Below are 25,438 nucleotides of genomic sequence, written 5' to 3'. Positions count from 1 at the left end.
GAAAGTGCATAACAGAAGTAAAGTAGAGATGGACATGCCGTGGAAGATGAGGTTCAGTCATGAGCTGCAACACCAAGGGCAGTGGCCAGATGGAGAAAGAGCCTCGTGTCCCTATTCCAGGGGCGAGAAGGGCAGGGCCTCAAATGTCAGGAAGGAAGTCAAAGACCTCGGTGGAGAAGCAGCGCCATGGAATTCCCAACACCTCACTATCCATGCTCCTAACATGAAGGAACCTCGCTTTGTGAAATCAGATCTAAAATGGAAGTATTCAGCAAGGAAAAAAATCCCAGAATCGCTTACCATAGCTCAGGAGCTGCAGCAACACACACTTTTCACACAAAGTGTATTGCATTCTGTGTCTTGCTCTATTTTGAATTCACTTCCATTTGAGAAGCTACCAAAAAGAACAAAACCACAGAGTCCAAAGATTTTATCTCCAATGACAGGGAAATCACTTAGTGAACCTGTAATTGTCAAAGCACCGACTGATACCCTATCTGAAAGAGGCCCTGCAAAGGAACTTGCTAGTTCTATTCCAGAGGAAAAAATAGGGTTACCAAAGGATTTACGAGTGAGAACCCTGAAGTCTTTTGGTATCTACATGCCAGCGTCACCTAAAATTAAAAGGTTGAGAAATGCAGCACTAACCCCTAAGTCTAGAACTGGGAAAGCCCAGATGGCATCGATTTTAAAGACAACTAATATCACTAGGTCTGGTGCCCCCAGCCATGGAAAGGAACAGGTCTACACCTTGGATGACATGGCCAAAGAAATATCTCAAAGTATGTCAAATATATTTATGAATACCTTTTTTTCACCTACACCTGTTTTACCTGCCATCAAAACACACAAAATACTGAAAGCAAAGAAAGACCCATTAAGCAAAAAAGTCAATATTATACAGTTAAAACAAGAGGAAGGGAAAAGAGTGTGTAAATATACCTCTAATAAATGGAGCATCTCAAGCAGCACATCAGAATCAAGATCGCAAAATGAAAAAGAAAAAAAGGGCAAGGAAGTTTTATTCGAAGCAGGTCTACAATTCCTGAATAGGACCGGAAGTAGAAAAGATCAAAATATGCTTATTACAGAGCAAGAAGCGTGGCAACAAGCACTAGCTTTGGAAAATATGTTGGAGTTTATTTGTTCTCCTCTGATAATTCCATTTCAAACTGAAGAGCTGAAAAAGAATATCCTACCACAAACAGACATACTGCATAGAATAAGTGAAAAGAGTTCACGTCTAAAAAGAGGGAAAGCAATGTTTGATGGTCTTTTAATTGATGAGACAGTGTATAGGACTACGTCTGATCAGAGCCCCACAAGGAAGCTGGATGTTCCCAGTGCAGCTTCCCTACAACTTGAAGAAGAGGAAGACATAAAAACTCAAAAAATAACAAAATACACAGTTGATCAAAATATCCCACCTCCCAAGTCAGGGATCTCAGTGCTTGGAGATCCATATAATGAAAGCTCTAGAAGGAAAGTGGGTGGTCGTATTGCCAAGAAACATAAAGAGTTGCCAAGAGATTTACCAACAATATCCATGATGTCTGTTTTACCTGAATCTAAAAGGCAGAAAAAGGCATTAAAATTTCCAGGAAGGAAAGATCTTATGGGTCCCAAATGTATAACAACGAAGGCAAAGAAGCCTCTTTTTTCACAGGTGCTTAATATCACTAAGGATGGTCATCTGTACTGTAGAAAGGAAGAGGAAGGCCATTTAAAGTCTATGATAAAGGACATGCAACAAAATAGAGGTATAGGTGATGCGTTTTTATCTCCCACACCTGTTTCAACTGATAACAAAATAGATATTGAAATTGATAGCACACCAAAAACAGGGACGGATCGACCAAGAGTGAAAATATACAACCATACCTATCCAGAGCTAGAGAAATCACCAAGTGATGGGGAAGCATGGGAGGCCAATTTGGCTGATACACAAAGCAGATCCAGCAACACAGGTAAAATGAATGTGCCACATAAAAAGGAAGAGGAAAACATCCCAGAAATGTTAGCAGAATCAATTCTGCACTATAGTCAACACTTCCATTTCAGTTCCCATCATATGAAAAATCTTGGCCCTTGCAAACCAAAATCTAAACTGAATAGTTCAGAAGGCAGAAGGACTTGGAATTTGTCTTGTGCCATGCAAAATATGAGGCAAGAAGAACACATTAGAGAAACTATTTTAGAGCCTGTTTCTAGAAACGTGATGAATTTTATTCGAGTACAAACATTGAAGAAAAGTCTTCATACTCAAGAGGGAATACAATATATGGTAGGTCTAAAGACCCCATTTCCAAAAGCTAGAAAATCAGAGACTGGTTCCATACAATGTGATGGTCTCTGGGATGGAAACCCGAGGAGGAAATGGGATCGTCCTATTTCTAAGAAAAAGACATGGAATCAAAGTGACTTAGTAAGAACTGTCTTAAAGCCTTTAGATTTCTCCAGCCTTGATTCGTCTGAACCCAAAAGCCAGAGTTACACATTAGAGGTTGCAGACAAGAAAAATACAACGAGTCCCAAGCAGGTAATTCTGGAGGCAGAGAAACCATCAATTTTACAGGTGCTTAATAGCACAAGGTGTCTTACAGTAAGCCATAGAAAAAAACCCCACAAAGTTAAGTACAAGATAAGAGAGAGGCAATGGAATGAAAGTGTGAGAGAGACATTACTCCTCACCACTGAGGGAACTAAGATTCCAACGCCTAAGTTAGTGATTGACCAACTCTCATTCGATACAGCAGCGAGGGACACTCTGTATAATGACAGAACACGTCACAAAAATCTGGGTGGTCTTATTACAGAGAAAAAGGCAGAGTTGGAGGAAAACTTAGCCACAACTCTCTTGGGGCCTTTAGATTTATTCACTCCTATTTTATCTGACTCTGAAAGCCAAATAAACACAGTACAAGAGAAAATCATACTGAATCCCAGATGTTTAGCTCTGAAGAAAAAGGAGCCACTCATTTCACAGATACTTAAAATCAATAGGCAGTTTGCCACAAAGCAGAGGACAAAACTTAGATCCAATTTAAAAACCAAAATGAAAGAGATTTGGCAAGGTAAAAATGTGGCTGTTATATTTACAAATGCCATTTACTTCGCATTGGATACCTCTGACGTTAAAAGGCAAAGCAGATTCAAAACAGAGATAGACAGAGTATCAAGGTTTAGTCCTGTACAACCAACACACATGGAGTCGCCAGTTGAAAGCCAAGTAATTTTACAATCAGTTAATGCCACAGGTCATGCTGCTTTAAGCATTAATAAGGAACAGGAACAGGAACAGCGGATGGACATAGAGAGAGAGAAAACTGTGTTAAATGCAGACCTAAAATCTACAGATGCTTCTACGTCTATTCCACCGCACATAAAAATGGAGCAGTCACCTAGTACCTGGGGTAACTATGAAGAATCTTCTGAAAAGAGAAATGCCCTGAACAAAGCAAAAGTTACAGAGGAAGAAGAGTATGAACAACAGGTTTTGTTTGGAACACCTCCACAAAATACCCAGCCATTTGAGTTTCTACAAACGAGACAGCAAGAACCATGTGTCTCAGGAACCATCCAGAATTCTGCTTATGCTTACAATCCTAAATATCCTAAAATCATAAAACATAAAGCTAATGCAAAAGCAGCAGGTGTGAAAAACACTACGCACACTGAACAGGTAAAATTGAAGGCAAAGAAACCACTTGTTTCCCTGATGTGTAACACAACAGGTTATGGAACCCAAAGCAACGAAAAGGAAACGAGGTGTAACATCAAGAAACAGAAGCCGGGGTTCCAGCAAGGTAAAGCTGAGGTAGAGTTAGTCCTGAAAACTATTTGTGACTCTGGGTCTATTCCACCTCAAATTCAAGCATTGATGGAAGCAGAAAGGGAGAAAGGCAAGGCACAAAGGCTGACACACATTCCTCCAGAGCCAAAGCTGGAGAAAGCGCTAAACAGAAGACAAATAGCATTTTCACAGTCCATTGCTAAGAGTGCTAAATCAAGAAATATTAAAACACTGAAACAATATATTAGAGAGCAAGAAGAAAAGTACCAAATTGCTTCACCAGACGTTCTCCCACAATGTAAATACCGATTTGTGATGAGCCAGCCACTGAAGAAGGAGCCTGACGATGTCAAATTCACAGTAGATTTGAAAAGAGAAGTATATCCTGATCGACATTCACAAAAGAGGGAAACCAACTGCACTACGTTTGACATCTCAAGAATTAGATTACACACAAAACACAAATTCCTTATCACACCAGGAGTAAAGGAGGGAGATGGAGATATGGCCCAACATCCATTTCCAACTCTACAGTGGAGAGAAGTATCCAAGAAAACGGACATTTCCTTAAGTTCAAAAGGACAGAATATGTTTCTTCCAGAGTTGGATGCTTCTCAACAGAAGACATGCAAGGAGCAGAAACTGCTGAAACAAGGAAGTATTTCAAGGACACACCTGGAGCATACTTTGTATCCCATTATGGAAACTCCTCATTTGGAAAATACAGGAAAGGTCTCTGAGGAAGGTACGTACATTGACAGAAAAAATATTTCACATCTATTGGGAAGAGAAGGATTAAGAGAAACTGATATCTTACAAGGTTCAAAAGGACAGACATTTCTTTGTACAAATGTAGAGGCCCAGCAATATATGTCTGCAGTGCAGAAAGGAGAAGTGAAACCAGATCACGCTCCTGAACGGATTCTGGATTCGTTATCTTGCCCCAGTGAGGAGCCTCTTCATGTAAAAGGGGCAAGAAATACAACAGGGAAAGAAAATGTTAACATGCCTATCGTTTCAAATGTAAATCCATGGGGAAAAGAGAAACCAAAATTAATGGATATTCTGTCAAAATCAAATGGACAGAAAATAAAGTTTTCTAAAAAACAGTGGGCAAAGCAACAAAATAGTTCGAACCAGAAGGAAGAAAATCTTCTGGAATCAGTTTCCTCTTGCATATTGCATCAACTCCATATTGGAAAGCGAAAGAAAGAAGTCTCAGCCAGAGGAATCAGTCCAACAGTTTTGAGCCCAGTGGTAGAGAAAGCATCAAACAAAGCAGATATTCCAGTGGATCAACCTCCATGCTCAGAAGGAATTAATTTGCATATTGGAGGAAGAAAAGAACATCAACAAGAAAATACATGCAAGGCTCTTCTAACATCTGTTTCTCATTCTTTGATGAATATACTTCAGATTAAATTGCTAAGGGTAACGAAAGCATTAAAGGAAGTCGATAGTCCAACGTACCACACTTCAAATACAGAAGGAATTGGCTTGCCTATTGCAGGACGAGAAGAGCAACCAGAATGTATACAACATATTTGTCCAAATCTTGCTTCTGACTCTTCGAGAGATATATTTCAAAGTAAGATGCTGTGTGAAAAGAAGGCATCGGAAGAAGTAGTTAGCACAGTGGATTACACTCCAAGTGCAGAAGGAATTGGTTCACTTATTACAGGAAAGGGAGACCAGCAAGAGAAATGTACTTATGAGGCTCTTCGAAAGTCTGCATCTCACTCCCAAGCAGGTCTACGTCAAACTGATACCCCAGTGCAAGAAGTAAAACTAGATGGCACAAATAGGATGAACTGTGAATATTCACCTCCACAGGCTAAGGAAGCATTCAAAGGAATGGGTGTTATTGTTGGATATATTCAAAAAAGTGAAGAAAGACAAAACTTACCCAGTATAGAACAAAGCCAGCAGCACTTGCTGACTCCCTCTGAGAATCTTCTGGAGCATACATCTTACCCTCAAAATGATCTCTGGCTGCTGCCACATTTAACACCTCTGGCAAAGGAAGCATTATCGGAAGTAGGTAGTGTGTCAAGCAGGACAAAAGGATTAGACTTGATTTCTAAAGATCAACTAAATACCGGATGTGAGTATGGCCTGGAATGGACTGTACCCTCGATTCCTCCAAGGCAAACAACAAAACAAAATACAAGGCCGCCTTTAGAATCATTCACTAAAACTGTAAAATATCAGAATGTCTCATTGCCGAAAGGAGAGAAATCACTGGATGGGGCGCAGGTAACTGATTCAATATCAGATGTTAGCTCCCCCAAGCTAAGAGTTAGAAAGAATGTGCAATTACGTAAAGCGTATCAGAAAAAGGTGCAAAAAGAGGTATGTCTACCTGGATTATTTTCACATTCTCTTTCTATCCATATGCCTCTTTTGCCTGAAAATAAAAGACAGAAGGATGACTTAAAGCAAGGAGTTAAGAAAGGCATAATACACCCCCAAAGAACTTTGGAGAAATTGGTATTTTCAAATATGTTTAATACCAGTGACGGTGGTAGCCCAGGCAATAGACCAGAACTGCAGTGGAGCATAAAAGAGAAAATGGTAAATATAAAACATAGAAAGGTCAAACCTGATTTGGTTTTGACAAATATATATGAGTGCATCCCTTCTTTACCTTACCTCAAATTGAATAAGAAGACAATTGATGAGATTATCTCAAATAATGTAAAAAGAATAAAACAACCTATATCACAGAAAAAGGAGAAGGAAAGAAGAAAAGTCAATATGAAAGGAATAATGGATCCCAACGTTATCCTGAAAGCAAAGAAATCATCACTGTCACATATACTCAATGAAAAGGAATTGCCAGGGCTGTTGAACATTATAAAACAAGAGAGCAATGTGCAGATAGGTAAAGGTAAATCAGGTGTGAAACTGACAAACCTGTTTACTTCCTTACCATCTCTATCACATCCTAATTTGATTTCAAGAACAAAAGGAGGAAGAGATAAGTCAGGAACACCATGGAACTGCCTTCCACCACTAAACCTCCAGGCATCATCAAATATCAGGAAAACATCATTTGCAGAGTCAATTAATAGAGACAGTTTAAGCAACATAATAGAATCAAAACAACGTTTGCCCCAGAAAAAGAAGGAAGATGGAGACAATATAGTATATATGAAAGATATAAGGGGCTGCAAATGTGCCCCTTTTAAAAGAAAGAAGAAACTTTTTACACATACACTGCATGGAAACGAACCACGGTGGAACAATAAAGAACAAGAGAAAATGATGCAGGAAGATAAGAGTGATCTAGTTGTAGTTCAGAATAAGCCCTATGTTTCCATTCTGTCTTCACCTCACCTGGAATGGGGTCCTGCAGTGAAAGAAGAGGCATACATGCGAGGAGTATCAGGGTTCTGCCTTCCACCATTGACCCTCCAGGAATTGTCAGATGCAGTGATAATATGTGAGGAGCCAACTGATGATATTTTAAGCAGCATAGAAAGATCAAAATATATGTCACAGGAAAATGGAGATAAAGTGGAAATGGCTTTGGAAGAGAAAAGGAATCCCAAAAGAATAGCTTTGGAGGCGAACCAGTCTCCAATTGCACGGGAATTACAGTTGAACATCAAAAAAAAAGAGGAAAAGATGCAGGAAGATAAAGATGAACGAGTTGGGATTCAGAGAAAATCTTGTGCTTCCATCTCTTCTCCGCCTTACTGTGAAGTGGACACAAGAAGGAAAGGAGAAGCAATCATGCTAAGAAAAACAAGATCCTCTTTTCTACAACCAAAACTCCAGGGTTCATCAGATACAGGAAACATAGCACATAATAAGTCTGTTTATGGTGATAACTCAAACAATGTAAAAAAAGCCAAAGAACATACAATGCAGGAAGAAGAGGGGAGAGTAAAAATGGCAAAAGTCCTACCTTTGGAGAAAAAGAAATCACCAAGTTCACAGGAAATCCAGTTGGACATCAAAGAACAAAAGAAAAAGATACAAAGAATTCAGGGTGAACCAAGTGTGATTTTGACACGTACTTCCATACCTGCTACTTCTTTTAAATTGGATACAAGAATAAAAGAGGCAGACTACAGAGCTGAAGTAAGAAGGTACTCTCTTCCAGAACCATCACACCAGAAATCATCAGATGTAGTGAAAAAAGAAAATAAAGAGTTCATCAAGGGTGATAGCACAAGTGATGTACAAGCAGCAAACGTATATATGCCCCAGAAAGAAAAGGATAGAGGAAAAATAGTAAATATGAAATATATAATGTACTCCAAAGAGACAACTTCCAAGGCAAAGGTATTACCACTTCCACATGTACCCAATACCCCTGGCAGGTGTAGCCCCCAAATTAGAGAAGTACAGACAAACAGAAGAAAAGACTTGGGACATGTACAGGAAAGAAGAAGTGAACTAGATGAGGTTCTGACAGGACCTTGTCTACCTCAGTTTACATTAAGCAAAGTTATAGAAGGCAAGAAAGAGAAGCAAGGAGTAATAAAACCCGGTATTCCATCCTCATGGCACAGGGAATCATCAAATGCAGAGAAATTAAAATACACACTGTCACCTGTGAATGATATCTCAAGTGATTTGAAAAGAACAAAATACATGACACAGAAAGAAGAGGATAAAGCAAATATTTTTGTGAGAGACCTAATGCATCCCAAGTGCTTAGCTTTGAAGGCAAAGAAATCACCCCTTTTCCATATACTCAAAGCAAAGAAACTGCAAGTGAACATCAAAGAGCAAGTGAAAAGGGGGCAAGAAGGCAGAAGGGACACAGTTGTGCTTCTGAGCAAAATTTGTCCTTTTGTCACTTCTTCAGTTCATCTTAAATTTGACACAACAACAGAAGAAGAAGGTGGTCCAGGAATCATAAGGAATTATGTGCCACCCCCTGAGCTCCAAGATTCATTGCCTTCAGTGCAGATAGCACCTCCAAGGTCAACTGATAGCCACAGAAAGAAAGGAAAACAACATCCACCACCAAAAGAAAAGGACAGAGTACAAACAGCAGCCATGAGCGGCTCAGTGCGCACCAGTGGCACAGATTTCAAGGCAAAGACATCGGCCCCTCCTCATGTGTTCAGTGTTGCTGAGCACGGTGCTCTAAGTAGGAGAAAGGAACCATGGCCGAGCATTGAGGAGAGAGTAGAACAGGGGCAGGGAAGAACAGAAGACCTTGATGTGGCTCCAACAAAAACTCCTCCTTCCTCGCCTTCTGTATCTCACCATAGATTGGATGCAGGAACCAAAGGAGACGAAGACTTGCCTGCAGTTGCAGGATTCTCTCCTTCACCATTTCAGCTCCCTGAGTCATCAGGTGCAGGGAAAATCAGATATGCAGAGTCCAGTCAAGGTATTAGCTCATGTAATGTAATAATAAAAACTAATGGACATATGCCATATAGAGAGACAAAGGTCAGAGTAAAAACAAAAGACAAGAAAGATAGAATATACCCCAAAATAATAACTTTGGAAGCCCATACATCCCCACTTACACATCTACTCAGTAGAAACAGACTACCTTTGAATGTCAAAGAGCAAGGGAAGGAAGTGCAGGACAGCAAAGGTGAGCCAGAAATTGTTCTGAGGGAAACTCGTGCCTCCTTACTTTCTCCATCTTACCTGAAATGGGACACTAGCAGGAATGAAAAGGAAGACACAGAAAGAATAGCACAGTCCTGTTTTTCACCACTGAAGGTTTATGATCCATTCAATCCAAGCAAAAAAGCAGATGCTAAGTCATTTGATGGTTATTCGTTAAAAGACAAAGATAGACTCAAAACAGGTATTGAAGACAAAGTGCTCCCAAGTGAAAAAGCAGATACTAGGTCATGTGATGGTTATATGTTAAAAGAGGAAGTTAGACTCAAAACAGATACTCAAGACAAAGTGCTCCTGATATCTATGCATCAGAACACAAAGGAATTACCACTTTCACATATACGTGATACCAAAGAATTGAAGTGGAAAATTAAAGAGCAAAAGAGAAGGGTACAGAGAGAGGACAGTGAACTAGTCATAAAACTGAAAAACATTTATACTTCTTTACTGGCTCTACCATATCTTAAATCTGATACAACAGAAGGAGAGGGGTACATGATAAGAATTACAAAATTGCCTCTCCCACAAGCACAGTCCAAGGAATCATCAGAATATGCTGAAACCAATGAGGGACAACTTTCAAAAGATGTAAAAAAATTAAAAGAACACATGCTACAGAAAGAAGAGAAGGAGAGAGAGAAATATGTGGATATGAATAGTAGAGTGGACCACAATAATATGGATTTGGAAGCAAAAGAATCACCTATTTTACTTACATACAATCTAAGTGACCTTCAGTGGAAAACTAAAGGGCAAGAAGGGAAGGTTCAGGAAGATAAATGGGAGCCGGGTGATGTAACACTGACTGAGACTTGCACTTCTAAATCTTCTCCTCTTCACCTTGACAAAAACACCAGCATCAGAGAAGAGGGCATGCCAATGTTATCAAGACCCTCTTTTCCCCCAGTAAACTTTCAGAAATCATCAGGTTCTGAGGAAGTGGTACATGCAGAGCCAGTGGCTAGTGATACTGTCATCAGTCCCCCAAAAGAAAAACATTTGCCCCAGAACAAGGAAGAGGATGGAGTAGAAAGAGGAAACCTCGTGTCCCCCAAACATCATGAAAAGGAGATGCAGAAAAGTAAAGATGGACCAGGTATGGTTCTGACCAAATCTTCTACTTCATCACCATCTCTCCCTGCCCTCAAATTGGATAAAGAAGTACAAGTCAATGATGAAATGCTAGCACTTAAAAGGTCTGTTTTGCCCAGAATATCAAATGCAGGGCAAATAGTACATACATATTCAATTAGTGGTGATACCATGAAAGATGCTCAAAACGAGGAACAACTTATGCCTGAGAAAGAAGAGAGGGAAAGAGAAAAAACGGTAGATAGGAGAGGTGCGATGCACACCAAAGATATAACTTTGAAGTCCAAGAAGTCACCTTCTTCATATATGCTCCACAGAACAGAATTACATCTGAACATTGGAGGGATAGAGCAAAAGAAACAGGAAAGTCAAGGTAAACCACCCAGTACGGTGGTAAGAAACATTTATGTTTCCAAACCTCCAACTAAGCTGAAATTGGATAAAGGTACACAAGTAGATGAAGGAAGGCTTGGAATTAAAAAACCCTCTCTACTTCCACGAATGCTTTCAGCATTATCAGATGCAAAGAAGAGACCAGATACGAAGGGAATTGGTAGTGATGTTATAAAAAGAAAACAACATATGTCAGAGAAAGAAAAAAAGTATGATGTGAAAAAAGTAGATATGAGGCTCAGGACACATCACAAAGAGGCAACGATTTCACCAATACCACATGTCCTTAGTACAAAGGAATTTGTGTTGAATGTTATTAAAGAGCCAGGGGGAAAAGTGCACAAAGGTAAAGATGAACCATGTATGGTTCTGACAAGAACTTTTCTTTCCATCCCATCAGCACCTCTTTATCTAGAGTCAGGGAGCAAAATAGACAAAGACACACCAGGAATCATGGGATCCTCTCGTCCACAGCAGAATCTCCAGGAATCATCAGATACCCAGAAAACAGCAATTAGAGAGTCAGCTGCTGGTGAGAGTGAAATTGTTAAAAATGCAGAACACTCGGTGCCAGAAGAGGCCGTGCAACAGTGGACCTCAAACTTCATGATCAGTGTACAGCGAAGGAAAGAACCTCCACAAGTCAAATCTGAAGGATATTTGAGTCGGTTACTTTTAAATTCACAGCATGAGGACTTTTATTTCACAGGATTTGGTACCATTACAAGTGGGAAAAGGCTGGAATGTTTCTTTTCAGGGCCAGAAGCTCAGGGAGAAAAATACAAACCAGAAACTTTTACTATGGTTCTTTCCTTCCCCATGATGGATCTAACTAAAATAGAAAATCTGAAGAAAGAAACGGAAATAATGAATAACTTAAACCATAAAATAAGTCCTCAGGTTTTAGTTTCACTTCCAAGGAAACTATCCAAGGACATATATGCCACACTTGGCTCCCCTGTCAGTTCAGAAGGATTTTCTGCTTCAGAGCAAGGTGCCTACCAACAAGAAACTTTATCAAAAGCATCTCCAGGATCTGCAGAGTCATGTAAATTTGATAGGCCAGAGGAAGACAGACGAAATAATGAAAAAATAAGTGAAATGTCCTCTCCCAAAGTGTTAGCACCACAGACAAAGGAATCACTTGAGAAAATGAATATCACAGAGTCAAATGACCCCCAAAATATAGAAAAAGAAGTTGTCATGAAAAAGCAAGTGTTGGTGCAGTCTGGGAGTGGACAGAAGACCAGGGTGGATTCTAGCCTTTCTCTGAAGATTCCACTTCAAAATGTAAAGCAGAAGACACCACTGGAAATAGATATGCACAAGCAAACTACAGTGTACCCCGGAATACAAATACTACCAGGAATACACATGGATATTACAGAGTTTGATGCCCAAAGAGGGAACAGGGAGCAGACATTGCTTGTTCCAGAACAAGAGGAACACAGTCTAGAATCACCTCAGAAGTCTATTTCCTCCTGCTGGACTTTTGCACTTCAATCTGGAGATCTGGAGGAAAAAAACAAAACTGACACAAGCTCTACTAGAAATCTGGTGCAAAAAAGGTTACAAATAAAAGAAGAGATATTACAAATAGACACAAATATAGCTGTCCATCTGGAAGAGGATAAAATAGAAATGCACAAACACACCATTGTTAATCTGGAGAAGGAGACAATAAAAATGGACACAAGCAATACAGTAAACCTGAACACTGCATCTCTAAAGGCAGAGGAACCTCAAATTAAGAGTCAGGTAATCACTCATATGGCAAACAGCTGCCTAATCAAGCAAAAACATAAAAAGGAACGAGAAGTGTCTGGTGCAAAACAAAACATTCAGCTACAAAAAATGTTTCAAAAACATGTTCTGGATTCATTTTACGCCTATATTCCTCTTTCTCCCAAATTTGGAGGCCAGGAAGGCAGATTAACAATAGCAGACTTGAAAAGAGAATTGAGCCCCAAATATTTAAATATGAAAACCCCAAAGCATCCAGTTCTACAGATTCTAGGCAATACAGGACATGGTACTCCAAGCAATCGAAAGAAATTAGAGTATAACTTTAACAAACCAAAGAAAATAGCTTTGTGGAGAGAAGATGCCTCAGGAATATTTGTCAGAAGTCTTTCTATTTCCATGATGAGTCCATCTCAGACTAAAGAAACAGTAAAATCTGAGATAAACCTAGAAAGAGCAAAGAGAACCTGTCTTTCAAAATTCCAGAAGAAATCACCAAACGCTAGTGAAACTATGAAGAGGGACAGCTCAAGCACTGTAAAAGAAGGGGACCAGAATTTTACAAAGACAGTTCCACAGGATTCCCAGCCCTTCATGGTGGATGAACGACAAATGCACAAACTTCCTAGTGTCAAATCAGAAGCAAACCTTAGCAGTGAAATATATAAAAATTTAGCTCCACAAACAAAAGAAAGTGTTGTTCCATGCGATGATATCTCAAGGATCGTAAAAGAACCTGACTTGCTTATGATCAAGCAAGAGAAGGCACCAAAACCCATTCAGACACCTACAGAGTGTCCATTCATGTCTAAAGATCCAAAGGAAAATGTGGAAACTCACATGAGAAGTACCCTAAATATGAATAGTTTTCCTCCATGGGTAGAAGAACCACAAGATGAGACTCAACTATTTGATACCATGGAGTGTGCCTCGCCACCCAAGCATAGGGATCAGAGTGAACCTGTGCAGGACACAGCCATACAAAAGGTCCAGCCACAAAAAACTTCTCCAGGAACTGTGCCTGTACCACCCCAAGTTAAAAGTAATGAAATAAAAATAGTGGCAGATAGTCCAAGTGCAGAAAGTTTACTTCCTCTTTATGAAGCGATTAAAAATGTCATTGAATCCCAGGTAAAAAATATGATTCGAGACAAATTTTTTCCTAATATACTGGAAAAAGTAAAAGACAATAAGACTGATGATTGGAAGTCACCACCTTTGGCAGGGGGTCCAGATGCAACATCCATGACAATACGTCACAAATTGCAGCCAAAACCTATTTTAGAAAATTTTACTTGCAAAGAAAAAACCAAGCCCACTAATCATTTAGAGTCAAAAGCACCTGAAATAAAACTGAATTTGATACCAGAGGTGGTAAAACAATCCTTCCAAAAGTTCAACTTTTATCAAAAACTGGCTATTTCAAAACATAACAGTTGGAAGCTCTATCCAAGACATAAAAAAATGTTCTTTTTGTCTCTGGAAGGGATTGATACTATAGAATTTAACCTAAAGCACAAATACCAAAAAGACTCACCTCCTGTCAGCTGTATGAAGTCACTGATTGTTAATGTTTCAAGGGGCAGTGAAAAGATCATTACAAAGTTAAAGAGTATAAATGAGCTAGAAAGTGGAACATCTCCTTTGACTTCTGCTAGAAAGATGACATTGCCTCATATTCTCCAAAACTATTCAGTAGGAGAAAAAAACAAACTTCTCATACACTTTTCTATGAAAACACTGGAGATTCAAATGAAAGCCTTTCCCAGAATTGTAAGAGAATCTTACACGATGGCCAGGGCTCAGGATGGAAGGAAACCTTTATCTAAATGTATTCATTCTGGTGCCAAAGTACCAAAACGAAAAAACAGAGTTTTGTTACTTTTTGAGGAAAAATCTCTTCATCAAATAGATCTTGATTTACAATACAAATACCTTCATTTTCTCCTGGGCTCTCCAGTCAAAAGTATGTTCCCTAAGCCAAATGCACTTCCCAAACATATTCTTAAATTACAGACAGTTGCAATACGTAAAAAAATAGACAATAGTGGAGAAAGTGGTGGTCTTTCCATTGATACAAGCCCGTTAGAAGAACATATCTCTTTCAAAAAGCAAAGTTTCCATGAAAACTCATCATTAGTCAGAAATTTCTTGGAGCCCACCCAGGTGTGTGCCTCTGACCCTGATCAACACAACACAGTGCAGAAAGATACCATGGCTCTTTCAAAGTTAAAATCTCATGTGACTCCAGAAAAAGATAAACGATGTCATGTATGGTTTCAAGAAACAAATACATGTGAATCTGTTGACTTAAAGACTCAGGAAAAGACTCAGGATTTAGTTGATTCCCATTCAATTCAGAATTTTGAAGATTTTACTGATAGTCAGACAAATATTGAGAGTTCAGATAACTTGGAGGAATGCTCAGCTCTTGATGTACACGAGAGTGAAGAATGTATGTTTTCAGATGCCAACCCTTATTTAAGTTGGAAATCACAGAATATTCTGTTTGAATTACAGAAAGGCATGCCTGTGGAAAATCTCTACAAGAAGAAAAAAATCAAAACTGATTTGGAACCACTTTACAGTGAAGATTCAGGTTCCCATCATATTAGAGGCTATCAAAAACATTCCTCAATTGTGACACCACCTTCTTATGAATCCCACAGAAGCAGGAAACATAGGTCATCCTCCAAAATGACACCACCTTCTTATGAATCTCACAAAAGCAGGAAACATGGGTCATCTTCCAAAATGCGACCTCCTGACCCGTGGTGTCACAGTTCCTTAAATACTGTAGAGGTTTTGTCTGTATCATCTTCCGTTCCGTTCAGTGAAGAGAAGCTTTCGCAGACTACAAGGAGCGGAAAATGTTATTCTTTAGTCCCCTTAATGGAATCAGACATTAAATTACATCTTGCAAAAAGCCAAGGCAAACCTCACAGGCATTCAGAAAGCAAAGAATGGAAGAAGGCCAAATTGGATATATCTAGAAAGAACAACACTCCTTGGGAATGTGATGACAGTTATACACAGAGTAAAGAGAAACACACAAGAAAGGAGAAAGTACGGGATTATGAGTCAGAAAGATCAGATTATTTCCCAAGCAAACATAAGTCAGCATCAAAACCTCCTCAAGAGGATATCAGCTTCCATTCTGAAGGAAAACAAAACCCAGCCATTTATGCCTGTATACCATCAGACTCGCTGGAGATTATACCCCAAACCGTTCGCTGGACTATTCCCCCCAACACTTTAAGGAAGAAGAACTTCAGAATTCCCCTGGTGGCCAAGATTTCAAGTTCTTGCAACATATGGAGTTCATCCAAAAAGCTGCTGGGGTCGCTGTTAGGGTCCTTCAGCCTCACTCGTCAAAAATGATGTTACCATATCAAGATTCATCTCGAGGGGAAAGCTGGTCACTCTTGTGATAGTCTTTGAAAAATACAATCATATAAAGTCAAATGGTTTCCTCATGAAGTGTTTTCTAAACTGATACCTTTTATTTCTACAGTAGATTTGCACAGTTCTGGGAGGGATGGATGGGAAAGCAGATGATTTCCGGTTTGGTCCAGCCATGTGTGAAATCTCCCCTCAGTTTATGCTACCTCCTTATAATCCCCAGAGGAGAAGCCCACAGATGCCCAAGCCCCCTTCCCACCCTTCCCACGCCCCCCCCCCATGACTGAAGGGTGAGTCGGAGGAATTGTAGCCCATACATGAGATTGGGAGCACCCTGAAAGGTAGGAGGACATAGATACTGAAGGGAGACAGTTTCAAGTAGCAGCGAGGGTTCAACAATGTCAGATGTCACAAGATACAGGGATAAGTACTGGTTTTGAGAACCCAGTTTCCTCTGACGGCTTTGTCCTTGTCCCCAACCACAAGCGGAACCCACAGCAGCTCTGTGACCCGTACCTGCTCACCACCTGCCATGGCTAGGGCATCAAGGCACTTGGGGACCTCGGCACCAGAGCCACCTGCCACTGCATCTCTGGGAGGGGCAGGGAGCTGACCCCACAGCACTGCCAGGTGATGAAGGGAGACACCTCTCAGTGCACTGAACTACCTGCCCTCCTCTTACCACCTGCCCTGGGCTGCCAGGGCCCTGGTGGGGGATGGAGCAGGTCCATCTGTAGACAGAGGTGATTGCGAGATGCAGTGTGATCTGGAGCACTACCAGCAGTGCACCCTCACCTTTGCCCTCAGGGCTGGTGTCCCCGCCCCCTGCCCCCAGGCTCTTGCAGGAGGCCCAGGAAAGCTGAGTTGACCCAGGGGCTGCCAGGAGAAGAACCCAGATGTGTGAGATTGGGGGTGGGGTGGTGGTGGAATTTTTAGCGCCAAGTGAATTTTTTGGAATGTATTTTGTACTGGCTTATTTCTTGTATGTAAATAAAATATTGGTCTCATTTGGAAAACAAAAACATTTTTTTTGCCTCATAAAAATTCCATAATGTTAATCATTTTATTATATTTTTCATATCACCATTATATTCATGCTAGGATAACAATGCTTCCTCTATTATAAATGCTACTTGATCTCTTTAAAACACATATTTCCTATGTGTGGAATATTTGGGCATGCTTAATAAAATACAAAACTATAAAAATTTCCAATTTGTTTTTTACCAAGGAAAGTATCTAATTGTATACAACTTACACACAACTTCTAATTTTAATAATAGAAACAATGAAATTGTTTCACTTCTTGACATTTATCAAGACTTTAACTCCCCAAGACATGCACTACAGCCACACACTAGATTCTGTCATCCGTATGATGGTCTTGGCATCTGAGTCATGTCTGTTGGGTTTGACAATCAAATTGAGTATTTTACTACTTTTTATTATAGAGAATTTTGAGCATACACACACAAAAAAGACAATAGTATAATGTACCTCTATGTGCCCCTCACTCAGCCCTTAAACTTAACCTATAGTCATACCTGCCTCATCCACTTCTCCATTAGTATTTTGAAACAAATTACAGGTATATAAATTTATCTAAAAATATTTTACATATCTCTACAAGATAACTATTTTTAACAACCATCTCATATCTAAGAAGTAACAATAATTACGTAATATCAAATATTCAGTCAGATGATTTCCAACTATCTCATGAATGTCATTTTCTAATAGTTCCCATTCCATTGCTTTTTTTTTTTTTACAATTTTTTCAAATTGAAGAAACCAGGTTGTTTGTTCCGTAGAGTTTCCCACAACCTGCAGTTTGCTGATAGTGTCCCCATTTCAGATTGAAATTATTTAACTTTGAATTCCTGCTTGTTCCTTAAAAGGTCTTTAAATAGATTACACAGTGTGCGCCATTTAGAGTAAAATGCAGTGTTTCAGAAGACTGCCTGTCACTTCTGGCAATGCAAATTAGAGCTGTCACAGCTATAGGGCTATTATATATTTATCTGCTGTATAGAGCTGTCCTATAGTTACATGTTCTCTAGGGCTGTTATATAGTTATATGTTATATAGAGCTGTTATATACTTAGAGCTGTTATAGCTGAAATAGCAAAATTTTTTACCATCAATGGTAGGGAGGGATTAAGTGACTAGTTCTCGTATTGTGAAGAACTTGCACTGAGACATCAAATGTCTATTTGTCATTCTATTTGAAAAATATTACAAAATTTTGAATACCAAATTAGATATGAAAGGGAATATTTATTTAGAGTGAGAAATCAATACACATTTCAAATTGTATAAAGCTGATCAAACTAAAACCATCATGAGTCCAAAAAAAAATAACTGCTTTTTATACTTGTTATTAACTGCTTAGTACACTTTTTTCCTACTTTTTTTTTTTTTGGCTGCATGCTCTTTGATCACCCTTCATAAAACAACAATTTTGTAATACAATTTTTCCTATAGAGATCAAAAGTAAACCAGTCTTCTGGGGGTTGATCAACACTTGTTGTTTATTATTAACAATTTAGAAAGTTCAGGCACCTTTGCTGACTCAGTGACCATTTAGCACACCATTTCATCTGGAACCACCAGACTTCATCCGAACAGGATGTAGAAAGTACTGTAAGATGCAAGCTGACAAGCTGAGATGCGTAAATGTGTTACTTTGCCCACAGATGCCCTTGCTGTTTGTGGTACTAGTATAGGTTTGTACTCCAGAAACAAATATCATAAACTCTATGTCATGGAATCCTCATTAAAAAAGAAAGTATAGTGACTGCATCTGCTCTTTTGATTATCTTCCTTTTGGAAAAGAACGTCCTTTTTGACTAGGTGTTGTAGAGAATGATTTATAGCTTATAATTTTACACACCTGATGCATGGAAGACTTTTCCAGTTTGCTATCCAAATCTTCCAAGTCTTGTTTCTCCTCTGTTACACATATTCCTCCTGCTCTGGGCACTGTAGGAAGCTATATAGCCTTGCACCCTCAAGTCCCAACCTGGGATGTGTCCTTCCCAGTGGGCAGGATTCCTAGAACTTATCTCTATACCAGGATGGCCAGCATAGTTATAGACAGAAGTGAATGTCAATCACATAAACATGAAGCCCACTAAAACCAAACTAAATGCATCCTGACTCAACTTCCCCTGAGCCTAAACCCCCAAACACGAAGTCAGATGTGACAAAGTGTAAATCAAAGTGGAAAGCAAGAATACTTTTAACTAATTGGAGTTAAAATGTCTCACTCTCACAAATCTTTGAGGCCCTGAAGCTCAAGCTTCTTTAGCCTTTATGGTACATCTGCTTATGCAAATCAGATTATATTAATTAATTAATTTCCATATTCTAGCAACAAACATTTATTCAGTGTCTGCCATGTGCCAGGCCTTGTCCTGGGTGCCGGACCTAACAAAGCACAATCTCAACTTGGGAAGCTCACAGTTAACAGGTCGAGAAGAGACAGTCTTGCATACGTACACAAACAAAGCCTGGGGCATCTAATTTCCCCAACACATATGCATATCTTCCTGGTATCTTTGCTGGAGAAAACAAAAGCAGTTCTGAGGCCAAAATTATTTGTCCTAAGCCATCTGTCAAGAATTACCCATTTGGAATGGGTATTGGCAAAATGATGAACACCCAAGCCAAATCTTCTGGTGACCCACATGGCCTGCCTTCTTTTAGACGCACAAGACTCTGGAGGAACCAAGGCATGTGTTTCCTCCTGGCTTTAAAGACCCAAGTTACAACAGATGGTGACGGTGTAGCCATGAGCCGTTAAAACTGGAGAGAGAGATTTAGGCTTGTGTTTTGAGGTAATGAGGGAACTTGGGAGGACAGAGACAGCGTTTGTCATAAGCAAGATGTACACTTAGGTCTGAGAATTTCCTAGTTCTACTGCGTACAACTACACCCCTGCAAGGCCTGACGCATTACTTGGAAGAAATAGAGAAAGCAGCAGGAATTCATCCTTGAGTCAGAGGTTACCAAACTTTCTCAGGGCTTTCAGTGTCTCTTGTTTTTTTTCATTACACTCCTAGGGCAAATAAATAAGCCAACAATTCTGCATATTAAGTAGCATAGGTCCAAACAACTTAATTATGATTTATATCTTAACCACTTAGGAGTTGCTTGAAAAAAAAGCCATATAAATCAAAAGAAAAAAATATTTTTATTTCATTCTTAAATAACCACACTTACTAGTTGGATGTGTATACCTCTTGGGCCCTGCACAACGTTTTCAAACTTTGGGAATCAGACTGGACACTTCACGTTGATTTTTGTGCAGTACTTGCTTTTCTTTTCGCAACAGCTAAAAACCTCAGCTTCACATAGAATTTACATAATGCAAAGGAACGTAAGCACCATTGAATGATTGTGAAGTCCCTTGAGCTAGTAGTTCATGCTGTGTCCAACAGATGTCGCTGTGTTTCCCTCACAATTTAAAACCAATTCCACGTGGCCACAGGGCATAGGTTTGGGACCCCGCCCAGAAACACTAACAAAGGGAGCAGGACGAAATAAAAGCCCCCGAGGAAAGACTGATCTCTGTACCCAAAGGACCAGGGAATGGAAGCTGAGCAGTACAGAACCCTTTTCACAATACCTGGTCTTTTCCAAACACCCACGAATAAATCACACCCTTTCCTCTCTCACCTGGGAACAGTTGCCGGTGTAGACTTGTTCCCTGTCTATGACTGCCACATGGCCCCCATCCTAACCAGCCCAGAGGTAAAGTGTCCACAGAGCCTGAGGTGGTGCCCAGACTTCCCACCAAATAAGGTACCTAGCGGGCCAGTTAGAAGATTTATAGTGGAACTAGAAAAAAAGTCCAGAATATTCTTCAAATATACTCATCACACCAAGAACCAGGAGCATCTCATCTCACCTCAGTGAGAAAAGACAAGAATCTGTGTAAGATTTTAAATCAGTCATCATAAAAAATGCTCCAATGAGCAATTATGAACACTCGTGAAACAAATGAAAAAAAAATAATAAAGGACACAGAAAAGAAATACAGGGTAAAAGGAAGAGTCAGTGAAATTCTTCAAGCTGGAAATGAAATAAAAGGCTCATTGAATGTGCTCAGTAGCAGAAAATGGAAATGACAAAAGAATCAGTGAGAAACTCCCAAACAGGATAAACCCAAAGAAATTCATGCCAAGATACATCACCATAAAATTTTTGAAAATAAAAACAAAGGGACTTCCCTGGTGATCCAGTGGTTAAGAATCTGCCTTCCAATTACAGGGGACGTGGGTTTGATCCCTGGATGGGGAATTAAGATCCCACACACCACAGGGCAACTAAGCCCGCACACTCTGGAGCTGCTGTGCCACAACTAGAGAGAAGCCCGCATACCCCAACGAAGAGCCCATGTGCCACAATGAAAGATCAACTACTGAGCCCATATGCCACAACTATAGAGCCCGCAAGCTGCAGCTACAGAGCCCACACGCCACAACTAGAGAGAAGCCCGCGCGCCACAATGAAAGATCCTTGGGGGTGTGCTCAGAGCAGGGGGTCTGAAGAAATGGCTCGTCTGTTTACAACACGCCCAACAGGAATCAGGGTTCATTGTGACAAGGGGCACAAAACTTGTGGCCTTCCTATGAACATATACCCAACACGTATAAAAAAAATTAATTAATTAATTAATTCATAATTAAAAAAAAAAAAAGATCCTGCGTGCCGCAGCTAAGACCTGATGCAGCCAAAATAAATAAAATTTTAAAAAAATCATTACATAGGCAAAAAGTTAAAAAAGTGTTAAAAAAACAAGAAAACAAAGAAATATATTGAAAGCACTCTCTGCTATACAATACCTTCCAGTTGAAGCCCCGTTTTTACTCAAAGAAAAAAATCAAAGTCCATACAACAGCCTCCAAGGTGCTATGTGATTCTGGGCTCTTTACTAACCTTCCAAGCTCATCTTATATTTCTCTTTCATTGACTACATTCTAGCCACACAGGCCTCCTTTCTGTCCCTTGAATATACTAGGTATGCCTCCACTTGGGGTCCTTGCTCTAGTTATTCCCCTTCTCAGAATTCTCTTTTCCCAAATATTTGTTGAATTAATTGAATGACAAGAGTGGTAAAATGCGAATAGCTACCAGACACACATTCTAAAAGGCTTCCATTATTTCACTAAAATATTCTATACTGGCTTCCCCAGGTGCTACTCTGATAACATCCAGGTGTTATCTTGAATAATATGCACTTCTAGTGTCCAGATTATTGTCCCTTGTACTATCATTCAATAATAGCAACTAGTAGGAATTTTTAGAAATAGTCATTGCCAAGTACTGTGCCAGGGAGAGCAAGATGGACCTAGAGTGAATTCAGTCAAGTTACAGGATACAAAATCAATATACAAAAATCTGTTGTGTTTCTATACACTAATAATGAACTATCAGAAAGAGAAATTTAGAAAACAATTCCATTTACAATTGCATCAAAAAGAATAAAATACCTAGGAATGAATTTAACCAAGGACATGAAAGATCTGTTCACTGAAAACTATAGGACATTAATGGAAGAAACTGAACAAGACACAAATAGATGTAAAGATATCCATGCTCATGGATTGGAAGAATTAATATGGTTAAAATGTTCATACTACCCAAATCAATCTACAGAGTCAATGCAATCCCTGTCAAAATTCCAATGGCATTTTTCACAGAACTAGAAAAACAATCCTAACATTTGTATGAAACCACAAAAGACCCCAAATAGCCAAAGCACTCTTCAGAAAGAAGAGCAAAGCTGGAGGCATCAAGCTCCCTGATTTCAAACTATACTTCAAAGCCATAGTAATCAAAACATATGGTATTGGCATAAAAACAGACACATAGATCAATGGAGCAGAATAAAGATCCCAGAAATAAATCCATGCATATGTGGTCAATTAATCTACAACAAAGGAGGCAAGAATATACAAAGGGGAGAAGGCAGTTTCTTCAATAAATGCTGTTGAGAAAACTGGACAGCCACATGCAAAAGAATGAAACTGGACCACTATCTTATACCATACACAAAAAATAACTCAAAATTTATTAAAAACTTGAATGTAAGACCTGAAACCATAAAACTCCTAGAAGAAAACATAGATGGTAATCTCCTTGACATCAATCTTCATGATTTTTTGGATTTGACACCAAAAGCAAAACAAGAGGAAAACAGGAAGAAGAAGAAGAAGAAGGAGGCAGAGGTGGAGGAGGGGGAGGACTGCATCAAAAAAGTTTCTGCACAGAAAAGGAAACCATCAACAGAAAAGGCAAACCTACTTAATGGGAGAAAATATTTGCAAATCACATATCTGGTAAGGGATTAATATCCAAAATGTATAAAAAACTCATACAACTCAATAGCCAAAAATCTAACGGAATCACTTTGCTGTACACCTGAAACTAGTACAATATTGTAAGTCAACTATACTTCAATTTTTAAAAAGACAAGAAATAACAAGTTTTGGCAAGGATTCAGAGAAAAGGGAACCCTTGTGCATTATTGGTGGGAATGTAAATTGGTGCAGCCACTATGAAAGACAGTATGGACGTCCCTCAAAAACTTAAAAATAGAGCCACCATATGGTCCAACAATTCCACTTTCTGGGTACTTATCCAAAGAAAATGAAAACACTAATTCAAAAAGATACATGCACCACTATGTTCGTTGCAGTATTATTGACAATAGCCAAGACAGAAACAACCTCAATGTCCATTGATGGATAAATGGGTAAAAAGGATGTGATTGATATATATATTTTTTTTTTCAGCCATTAAAAGAAAGAATGAAATCTTGCCATTTGTGACAACATGGATGGACCTTGAGGGCATTATAATAAGTGAAAGAAGTCAGACAGAAAAAGATATGATCATATGATCTCATATGTGGAATCTAAAAACAAGCAAAAAAACAAAAAACAAAAAACCCAAACTCATGGATGTAGAGGACAGATTGGTGGTTGTCTGAGGTATGGGGTGGGGTGTAGAAGAAATGCGTGAAATGGATCAAAAAAAGAATCCAGAGGGAGAGGGAGATGAGGGGAAGCAATTCTATTACTTGCAGCAACAGCGATAGCTTGATACAACTTAACATTCCATTTCTTCTAAAATTCCTAGTTCCCTGCAGGGAGAACATACTACCAAATTCCTATATTTTTACTTATTTCATTTTACAACATATAAATTTCATATTTAAGATGTTTGCTAGCTTAAAAATAAAACAACTGTCAAAGATCTATTCCTGATTCCTCTGGACAACATATAAACAATTCCATGGCTTTCCCAGCAACTCAGATAGACGTTCCTCCTAAATATCCAGAAAAGCATAGTACTGCATCTTAGCCAACTCATTAGTAGATTTAGAACATGCATATCATCATAGGATTACAAGAATTATTACAAAATAAGCCATATCACCTCTCCTTGCTGACAAAAATAGACTGGAACTCTGGAAAGGAAAGCTTGCCCTTCATCCAAGAATCTCAACTGATTGTGAGCTGCTGCACAGTAAATTTATCAGGACTCAGCATTACTCTGTGTTCATTCTAAGTTAACATGTCATCAGTTCTTCAAAACTCAGCTGTTGCTGCCGTATCATTTTCCAAAAGGAGTAAATACATTGCAATATACATTCTATACAGCGAATAATACCGTCCTGATGCACAATGCAGAGCCATGTGACCAGACCGTGAGTGACCATTTCTTTAGGGAAGTTCAGTTGCCCCCGATGCCGGGGAGAGCTCATCAGCCAACACTAATCAAGCACCAGGCACGCTTCATATACATCATAACATTTACTTTCACGCGGACCCTGGCGTTATTACTCCCATTTTACAGATGTGGAAACTGAGGTTCAAAGTTTCGAAACTTGGGCTTCCCTGGTGGCGCAGTGGTTGAGAATCTGCCTGCTAATGCAGGGGACACGGGTTCGAGCCCTGGTCTGGGAAGATCCCACATGCCACAGAGCAACTGGGCCCGTGAGCCACAATTACTGAGCCTGCGCGTCTGGAGCCTGTTCTCCACAATAAGAGAGGCCGCGATAGTGTAAGGCCCTCGCACCGCGATGAAGAGTGGCCCCCGCTTGCCACAACTAGAGAAAGCCCTCGCACAGAAATGAAGACCCAACACAGACAAAAATAAATAAATAAAAAATTAAATTAAAAAATTAAAAAAAAAAAAAGTTTCGAAACTTGGCCAAAGTCACCAATTAAGGGGCAACATCTGAGTTCTACCCCCAGTCTAATTGCAAAGCCTCATTAGAGAGCAGGATACACAATTCACATTACCTTTAAGATCGGGTATGAGATTTCAAAGGCAGCTACTTTAGGCTATGTTTCCAGACACAGAGGGGAGGCACTCTTTGGTCCCCCTTTCGGAAGC

General features: G+C 39.5%; 1 protein-coding gene and 1 non-coding gene across 2 annotated transcripts in view; both read left to right on the top strand.

Annotated features, from left to right (window-relative positions):
* CCDC168 (coiled-coil domain containing 168) overlaps positions 1-16,040 on the top strand; it is a 30,120-nt gene extending 14,080 nt beyond the window's left edge. The window contains 4 exon segments of the mRNA XM_036831388.1: positions 1,888-5,324; positions 5,493-13,453; positions 13,550-15,309; positions 15,358-16,040. Of these exon segments, the coding sequence (XP_036687283.1) occupies positions 1,888-5,324; positions 5,493-13,453; positions 13,550-15,309; positions 15,358-16,006 (13,807 nt within the window). The 3' untranslated portion in view covers positions 16,007-16,040.
* A 5,513-nt stretch (positions 16,041-21,553) lies between these two features.
* LOC118884492 lies at positions 21,554-21,683 on the top strand. Its single transcript, XR_005017323.1, has one exon. It is a non-coding gene; the product is annotated as a small nucleolar RNA SNORA11 (small nucleolar RNA).
* Positions 21,684-25,438: the final 3,755 nt, after the last annotated feature.

Source organism: Balaenoptera musculus, chromosome 18, assembly GCF_009873245.2.
Source record: "Balaenoptera musculus isolate JJ_BM4_2016_0621 chromosome 18, mBalMus1.pri.v3, whole genome shotgun sequence".
NCBI classification, from domain to species: Eukaryota; Metazoa; Chordata; class Mammalia; order Artiodactyla; family Balaenopteridae; genus Balaenoptera; species Balaenoptera musculus.
Note: the sequence above shows the minus strand (reverse complement) of the source record. Positions and strands in the feature narration are given on the sequence as shown.